The sequence below is a fragment of the Medicago truncatula genome, chromosome 7 (genome assembly GCF_003473485.1).
Source record: "Medicago truncatula cultivar Jemalong A17 chromosome 7, MtrunA17r5.0-ANR, whole genome shotgun sequence".
Taxonomy (NCBI): Eukaryota; Viridiplantae; Streptophyta; class Magnoliopsida; order Fabales; family Fabaceae; genus Medicago; species Medicago truncatula.
The window spans coordinates 38238806-38248846 of record NC_053048.1 but is presented as its reverse complement, the minus strand read 5'-3'; the positions used below and the strand labels follow the sequence as shown (position 1 = coordinate 38248846).

Below are 10041 nucleotides of genomic sequence, written 5' to 3'. Positions count from 1 at the left end.
TAATTGCACAATCAACTTTTTCATTAAGCCTCTTAAAAGAAATCCAAAATAATACATGTGTAGAGTAAGAGAGATAAAAAAAAAAAAAAGACTAATTAAAAATCAAAATATTTACACGTAGACCAAATATCAAAAGCAGAAAAACCAAACACAAGGAAAGGAAGGGACCGCCATGAAAACAACATCTACCTGTCAATTTGTGTCCTCATATCAAAGCATGTGCTTCCAATCCTGCATTATGCCATTCTTGTCTATCAAGTATCACCTTCACACACATCTCTTCTTTATCACTTTAACCTTCTTGATGCAAACCACTCACCTTTCCAAAATTTAACCTCTATCTCTATTTTCCTAATCACATGTTAAGAGTAAACTATCAAATTGGTCTATATCTTTAAAATCATTCTCAAATTAGTTCCCAAGTCTATTTATATTTTAAATTAGTCTCTATTTTAATTTGTCAAAAATTTCTCAATTAGGTCTCTATCTTTATATTTTTGTCACATAACAAAAGATCAAATTGTAAAACTTTTGACAAAATAATAACTAATTTGAAATATTAATAAAGTTCAGGATTAATTTAAGAATGATCTAAAGACCAATTTGATGGTTTACTCCGCATGTTAAACCCAACAAGTTCAAAGAAAAAAAAATTGACACACCCCATTGATATGCAAATATAGGATAAGGCTAGTCTAAAGTGAGTAATATCAATAATAGATAAACAAATCAATGGTTCATATATTATATGCACAAACATAATTATGGATGATTAACATATCAACCTTGATTTCTTAACTCTACTAACCAATCACTCTAGAGAAGTCAAACTCACATGCAATAAAGTAAAATAAGTTTTGTCATACGTTGCGGTCTTATTTGACTTGATGAATTAGTCTCTACAGTTGCATGCAGAGATATCCGTTCACAAAAATATATAGTAATGCAAAATAATGCTACTTTTTCTTGCTCTTGCTGGAGAAGATTGAACTCAAACCAAATAGGTTAGCAGGAGGAACATTCAAAACAGGATTAACTCTAACAGAATGACCATGAGATCCATAACTCTTATTCAATGGAGGTTTAAGATAACTGTTTGAACCAGATGAGTTAGAAAGCCTTGTTGAAGAAAGTTTCTGTGAATTTGATTTAACAGTACTAATACCCTCTTTTGACAAAGAATTCCTCTTGTTGTTAACACTTGAGGTAGAAGATCCAGTTGAATTGCTTCTAGATAAAAGTGGTAAAGGACACAAACTTCTTCCATATCCACTTCCACAACTACTACTTCTCTTGAAGCTCCAAAATGACTTGGAATTTGAACTTTGTTTCTCACACACTTCATCATTCAAATACTTGCTTTCTTTAGTGCTTTCTTTTCTCAAGTTTTTACCATTAGACTCATTGTTGCAAGTTGAATATGAAGGATTCAATGAAGGGTTTGGTGATGGTGATTGAGTAGTTAAACTTTGCTTCAAAGGAACTTGTTTTTTCTTGATTTCAGCTGGAAGAATTCTTCCATCTGAGAAAAGCTCTGCTGCTGAAGATGATTCTTCAAGGTTGAGACTTTCACTAACATTGAAATCAAAATCAATACTTGAATTCAACCCAGAAGATTTTGATCTAATGGGGTGTTGCTCAACAGGTATGAAATCAGATTGTGAAAAATCATGTGAGAATGAAATTCTTGGACCACAATTTTCTGAGCAAAGTTCAAGTGCCATTATTTCATTCAAGATTTCAAGGAAATTGAAAATGGAAAAAGGAAATTCTTACAAGGAAAGGATTTTTGATGAGAGAAAAAGGACAGAACAGAAGAAGTTATAAATGAGGCAAAAAGTTAGTAGTAGACAAGTCAAATTGATTGATTCAAACCTAACTAACCATAAAAAGCAATAAAAGAAGTATATATCAATGTCCCTTATAAGGTTTTGAATTATGTTACAAGAAAAAGAAAATAAAGAATTATTAAAGGTATAAGAAATGAAGGGTTATGTGGTCCAAAAAGTGGAGAAATAGGTGTGGGAAAAGGATATGCCTTACTGGGTTTGTTTGTTTGATGGAAAATCAAAAGGTGTTTTTGTTGATAGAGATATTATAAAGAGACGTGGAGAGAGTGTTGGAGAGATATAGTTTGATAGATTATGCCGGCTTTGGGTTGAGGTGGTTAAGTTAACCACTTTTTAAAATATGTATAATATACGAAATTAACTTCCAATGAGTAGTAGATAAATAATGCAAGTTTTGGCTAGTTGCATGTACAAACAAAGATACCCTAAATGATGCCAAATATAATACAGCTTGTACTTCTCTCAATGATGGACTTGCTAATTTGATTATGCAGGCAACATGTATTTTTTTTTCGAACTTCTACGGTGCACCAGTAAAATTAAGGTGTATCGGCACTTTTATTTTAAAAATCTATAAATTAACTATTATTTTTATGAAATAAAGAGCTATTTCATGATATTTGTATTTTAGAAAATATCATTTCATAAGAAAAAATATTATTTTATTATTTATAAAAGTCATACTAATTTTTTTACATTTTATTGTAAAAAATAATCAAAATTCTCTATTTCGAGTACTAAAAATTCATAAAAATTAAATTTTATTCCGTCGACGTTTTTGGTAAATAAGATTTAATTATTATAATTATAGGTGATAGAAAGCAATTTTTCTCTTCAAAAACTAATACATTTAACTATTAATTCAATGATTTGGTGTACCAATACACTCAAATATTTGAGTGTACCATAGAATTGACCTTTTTTATTTACCAAAAAATTGAGTGACTCACAATCTCACATTCATTCGTATTATTAGGAGCAAATCTATAATGATGCGTTTTTTACGAAAACAAATTTAACTCATTTCATTTATCAATGTAGTTTTGATCATAAATGATGAGATATAATCAAATTCTTGGCAACTAATAAAAGACAATGACGCTCGTTTTGTGCTGTGTTGTTTGATTTCACGTCTTATTGCGGTGTTCGTTTGATTTCTATTGAAAAAACAGCTTCACTCAATCACTTTCAATCAATGATTTGGCGTCAACATTGCATATATGGAAACATGAATATTCGAGTGATTTATATTTATCATGTTATTTATAAGTATTTTGCCGTTGTATGCTATTAACTTGGGTGTTGTATGTTTGTTCGCAAGATTCATTCTTTACGCTTTTAACAATGTTGATCATGTTATTGTATATGATGTATTCTATCAATTTGAATGAATGAATATCGTTTTCCTATTGTCAAAAGAATAAAAGACAACGACACTATAGCTAACTAGTAAACAATATTGTTTATTTGTCTCCTAATAAAACTTATTATAAACTCTAAAAGTAAAGTAATATTTTCATTTAAAGTAAAATTATTATTGCAAATAAAAAGAAATTAACTATAAAATGTAACAAAATGTCTATTTTTTTTTCTTCAAGAAAAGATGTCCATTGTTTATCTTCTTTTATTTAAAAAAGAAAAAACAAAGTCCATTGTTTAAATCTGATTGGCATTATTTGTGGGAGGCAGAGTTAAAGAATCCAAATTAATTAGTTGCTTAAATTGGCTCCAATCCATTTGGTGATGATATCTAACAAGAAGAAATAGAGTACAATATGATGCCGAATCCGAATACTAAAACACCATTACGTCGTGTTAACAAGTACGGCAGTACCACTCCCTCTTCCTCTCATTTTTTATATTTTAATTGATGAATTTTTGTTCAATTGTTTATCTTTTATAAATTATAGAAGTTGAGCATTGAGAATGTAAATTACATGTTATCTATCAACAAAATCTTCGGATATTTATCAGCAAGATTATCATCTACGACATGATTCAAACTTTGATTCTTATAAAATTTGAGTTGAATCTGTTCTTTTTTTCAAACTCGGTATCCGATCTAAATACCGACTAATTCGAGAGGATCAATTTCACAATCTACTTGCGGGGTCCCGTTCTAAGTCAAAGATTGCTCTATATTGACTTGTCCACCGAAATTGGCATTAGAGGAAATCCAACTTAAGACTTTAAGAGGAGCACACTCCAAAATCTCAAGTCAACCACTAGAGGGAATCGAATATGTTCAAACTAAACGTATGTACATTGATCTAATGTTCAAACTAAACGTATGTACATGGATCTAAAATTGAACTTTTAAGGTTCATTAATACTTAAGAGAAATTGATATATAAAAAAAAAGGTTAAATATGTTTTTAGTCCTATAAATATACCAATATTTCGTTTTAGTCCTTCTAAAATTTTCCTTCAACTTTTAGTCCTTTAAAAATTTTCCATCTTCACTTTTGATCCCTCTTTTAAAGTAAACTCATATGTATAATTCATATTTTTGAATAAAATTTTGCAGAAAAATTCATAATATTATAAGAATCTCTCTAAAAAAATAGATTTTTTTAACAAAACATGAATTTAATATGATTTTTTTTTATATTTTTGACGGTTAAAAATTCATAATTAATTTATCTTATTTTAAAAAAATCTAATTTTTTTGGGGAATTTTTTTTACAATATTGTACACATTTCTGCACATTATCATTAAAAAAAAAATACAAAAATTAACTTTAAAATAGGGACCAAATGTAGTGATTGAAAAATTTATAGGGACTAATAGTTGAAGAAAATTTTTAGAGGGACTAAAACGAAAAGTTGGTATATTTATAGGGACTAAAAACATATTTAACCCTAGAAAAAATAATATTGAATCATGAATAAATGATTTTTGGTTTTTTACGTAACTCGTGAATGAATTATGAAACACACATTTGGGTACAAATTTTCAAGAGAAATATATTTGTATAACTATTTTATAATAATTTTTGTAATAATTCTTTTTTATACTTTTATTATATTTTTAATTTCTCTTTATTGATTTGATTTTCGTGTTAGCATCTACATTCTTTATATATATTTGACTGTTTCATAAATTGTTCACAAAATAGTGGTTCAAATAATATACTTCAACATTTAATTCAATAATGTTAAAAACATATATTTTTTTTTTTTGCCGTAGAGTAATGCTAAAAACATTGTTCAACAACCAATTTAAATTGGGTAATTATATTATATTCATGCAGTTTGGTCTTGGTGGACTTCATTGTGCCTCTATTACATTAATGTGTGTATACACACATATACATTCTTTTTTATAAAGGCATCAATTTGCATTTGTAGATGAGAATCTCTCCGAAACTGTTTCATTTAAAGATTCATTAATGGTGAATTTTCCTACATCCGGGTGGGGATTGGGGCGAAAGTCTTATCGATATAGTGCGAAGATGGGACGGAGATCAAACCCTGCACCCTATAATTATATTAATTAATTAATATCAACATTATTATTGATAAAAAAAAAAAATTATAATCATTCATCATTACTTCTATTGGTGAAAATTAAACCCATATGCTTTTCTTTACTCTTCTGGCTGGTGTCCTTGCCCATAGTGTAATTTCATTTTCACCAATAGAGTCTACTATTTTAGGTAAGTCTTTTTCTCTGTCTGTCCTTATTAAGGTGCCATTTTTTCAATTGTACGTGCTTTCAAATTTCAATCAAGTTTAGACAAGTGATCACCAAAAACTTGACTTTTCACATCTACCTAGCTAATACTATGGTACAAGTAATCTCAATGCACTTCACCTCCCCTATTGATCCCACTCATAAACATTCATAACTAATTGCTTTTGAGAATGGTATAACGTTATTAATAAATCTCATATACCAATTTCAATGTATTGAATTTGATAGCTGACTGATATCAATTTTGATCAATGTCTTAGGGTGACATATTTTCTTCAATTCATTACTTATTTAGCACTTATTTCTCTCATTTTGATAAAAGAAATTTGATCATCGACCAGATTCATTAATAACAATAAATTAGGGGTAGTTGAAAATTAAAAAGAGAGGACTATAAAAGGATTATTAGGTACTCCTTGTTATATTATAATCATGGTAACAAAATTCCATGATCCTTAATTAGTTGAGAGTATCTATAAGTGGCATTTCTATCATATGGCATTTCTTAATTACTTTGACTTTTTTTTAATGGGTTATCTAGCTTAGGCTGGTTTTGTTTGCCACTCATATGGTTTTGTATGACATTTCTATGAATAGACTATAAACCAACTAGAATAGACTATGATGTTATGGGCTACTCTACATACATATTTTTCTACAAGCACATTTTTACACTCAAAGAATGACCGTAAAATGAGGCGTACATGGTGATTAACAAATAAATTTGTCTTTCTCCTAACATTTTCATATAAGTTAAGAAAACATACCATCAAATATTCAAGTTATCATTTATAATATCATGTCAGACTTAAACCTTACAAAATCTACGTCGACTTAATCTACTCTCACCTCTATTTATATCAATTACTATTTGTTCAATATTGTATTTTACACTATAAATTAAAGAAACCTTACCCCACAAGGTATGTGACAAAAGATTGGTGTCTGCCTTAGAATGTTTTGCAAGTGGCTTCCATCACACGTAAGCCATATAAAGTGACAATACAACAATTCATGCTTGTGTTGCTTTGCTGGATGATTAATGAACAGCAATACATGTACATGGATGGAGGGACTGATACTGTAATTGATTAAAGCCTTTGCGATGTGACATTATTCATGCCCAAATGTCCATACCTATGAAAAGAAGATCAAAGCTTTACAGAATGTGAAAGAAATTTCAGAAAGAAAAAGCATATGTATCATCCATATGATACTAATATTAATAGTGTGTAGGGTTGTAGTTAGTGGTACAGATATCATGTTTGGGTTAGATAAGCAAATAAGAGTGTAGAGGATATCATATAAAAATGAATTGTTGAATGATTTTTTAGTGTAAATGAAAAATCATACAACAATTATAAAATAAGAATACACGTAAAGAAATATAATTTATAAATGTCTACGTGTCTTTATCTGGTTTGGTATAAATAATTTATATATGATATTGTCCCCACTAATTAAAATTTGTGGATCCGTCACCGCTTGAGATACAAGAGAATATCTTTCAATCTCACTCAACTTGAATTATATACTATATCCTTTAACTCTCGCCAAAATATGATGAAAACAAAACTATATTTCTCTCAAAGAGGACTGCTAGAACTCTCTTTCTCACTATCACTATTGGTTGAGATAATGAAATTCTTCACAAATCTTCCCACTTATAGAAGAAGAATGTGACTTAGACCCTTTAAGAGAGATAAAGAATAATCAATAGTTAGATTTACAAGAGAACTTTGTAACTCTCACTGCACATATTTTAAGTCGAATTTGTAGCCTCCCATTTCCATGCATTGAAATTTTTTGTGATGACTTGACAATAGTGTACAAACTATTAAGGAGGGGAATACCAACAAACCTCCAAGTCTAGTTTTGTAGCTAGAACAACGACTTCTTTAATGGGTGTCATCTTCACCACTAGTGAGACAGTTTTGTTAAAAAATATATTTTTTATGGCATCCATTCACGACAATTCTTGCTCTCAACTTGAAGCTCAAGTTGGTCATACAGACTTGAGTTTGAACACCTACTTGATTTTGAATGACATTCTTTATTTTGGTAACTTCACCAAATCATACATTTGTTCCTCCTTTCGTTACTACAGAAAGTACATTTCACATCAGTTCCACGTATGATGTTTAATATTGTTATAATACGTTGGTATCTTCCACATCCGAGTACACAAATGATAAATATATATTTCACGTCGGTTCCATTGCACGACCAATATAGATTACTTATGGTGAACGGGGACTTCTTTCACTTGGAATAAGCACAAATAATGAAAGATTAGAGTTTCTTTCACGTGTGTAATATTATGTCCAAACAGTATAATACTTTAACAATATATTGACGTATTTTTAATTCTGTTTTTAGGAAAACGTTAACGAGTGACATTTTAATGGTAATTTTTTTTATGAAAATATGTGTAATCAATGCATTGAAAATCAATTTTTTTGACGTTTTTATACAATAATTTCTTTTTTTTAGAATCCTTAAATAGTGTCCAAGGGCACTTGTTAATATCAGTTGACCGTCATTGACTTGCTTATGTTATTGAAGTTATTGGTTGGCGAACAAACTTAGAAGTGAATTAGAAGGTATTCAGATGAGTGTTCATTGCAATCTTAAAATTACCATTTTTTGTCTTGCCACTATATACATGTAACAAGACAAAAGAGAGTAATTCCATTATTGCGATAAGAACTGAACTGAATACATACTTATTCACTACCAAGTTTAATGTCAGTTTCAAAGCAACAACTCCAAGAACATAAGCAAGCAAATGTTTGACAACTAACATGAAGTAGAACCAACTTAATTAGTATATATTGTTAAATCTCGTTTACTTGGTATATAGCTGTCATTAAATCTCTATATAATAGCATACTTAGTATATATATAATGACAAGAAACAAGTTTGAACCATTATTTCTTGTCATAATGGTTCAAACTTGTTTTTCTAGCTTCACTCTAAACAGCAACACTTTTTCTCTCTTTTAATCTTCTTGAAACAATTAGAGAAGACATGACGAGATATATATATGAGATTTTTATCAATGTTAATGCTATATTATATAGGTTTGTTGTAACTTGTAACAAGCTATAACAAGCTAATAACACTTCTTACAACTCTCCTTTTCTTAACAAAACAAAATTTATAATAAAGTAATTGATTGAATTAGATCATAAGTGACTACTATTTTAGTTATTAAATGTAACAAACTTTCGAAAATTTAGCTAAGAACGAATTGAGTTCTTGAAGGCTGAAATGGTCTTGTTGGTTGCTCTTAATTCACGGTGAATTAAGTTGGCCAAGTATTTTGTTGTTTTTATTTAATATTTTATTTTTTCGTGGAATTTTCATATTGGTAGTGCAAGTGCTTATTCCAATTAAGAAATTTTTCCTCTAACCCATTTTTGTTCTAGAAATCACGAAAATGTCTCTATTGTTCCTCTTACTATGTTTTAGCATGTTCCACCTATTTGAATGAACATAAATAACACGTGTTTACTTGTTTTTTTCCTTTCCAAATACATACTTTTTTTTTGAAGGATTCCAAATACATACATATGCATTGCATTTTTTTTTTTCAATTTAAAGTTGCGTGTGTGTTTGTTTTTTTTAAAAATAAAAAACTAAAATTGTGTTCCCGTGAGCATAGCTCAGTTGGCAGGGACATTGCATTATTATATGCAGGGGCTGGGGTTCGAACCCCTGACACCCCACTTATTCACTTTAAAAGTGAATTTCTAGCCACTAGACTACCTAACAAAAAAAACTGAAATTGTTGTGCAAAATTATTTATTACTAGTTAGAATTCTACAAGATGTGATGTCATGTTCATATAGACTTGAGTTTGAACCCCTATTTGATTTTCAATGCTATTCTTTATTTGAGCAAATTCACCAAATCATACATTTGTTTCTCCTTTCTTACCACAGGAAGTACATTTCACATGGGTTCCACGTATGATGTGTTTAATATTGTTATAGTATGTTGGTATCTTCCACATTGAGTACACAAATGATAAATATATATTTCAAGTCGGTTCCATTACACTGCTAATAAAATGACCTTATATTATGATTTATGAGAAACCGATGAGAAATATAGATTTCACATTGTTTGCATTACACAACCAATAAAATGACCTCAAATTACTTATGGTGAATAAGGACTTCTTTCACTTGGAATAAGCACAAATAATAAAATTAGATTTAAAGTTTCTTTCAGCGTGGTACATAATATTTATGTCCAAACAGTATAATATTTTAATAATTTTATTAATTTATTTACAAGTACAACACATATGCGAACATTACCTTAGGGCTTAGGCTCCATATTCATCAACTAACAAATATTTTTTGTCAAAAAAATCAACTAACAAATATTTAAAATACCTATTTATTTTATCGTAATCTATATTCATTAAGCTATCCATCCCGTGTCTATCGTGGATATCCACAAATACCCAAGAGTATAATTTT

General features: G+C 29.2%; 1 protein-coding gene across 1 annotated transcript; it reads right to left on the bottom strand.

Moving 5' to 3' along the window:
- Positions 1-2133, bottom strand: LOC11442581 (uncharacterized). The gene has a single exon (XM_003624293.4). It carries the CDS (start codon positions 1722-1724, stop codon positions 957-959), a length of 768 nt encoding a protein of 255 aa, XP_003624341.1. The 5' UTR covers positions 1725-2133; the 3' UTR covers positions 1-956.
- Between the last annotated feature and the right edge of the window lie 7908 nt (positions 2134-10041).

Coding starts and splice junctions, on each gene's coding strand:
- LOC11442581 (XM_003624293.4), bottom strand. CDS start 1,724: ATGGCACTTGAACTTTGCTCAGAAAATTGTGGTCCAAGAATTTCATTC.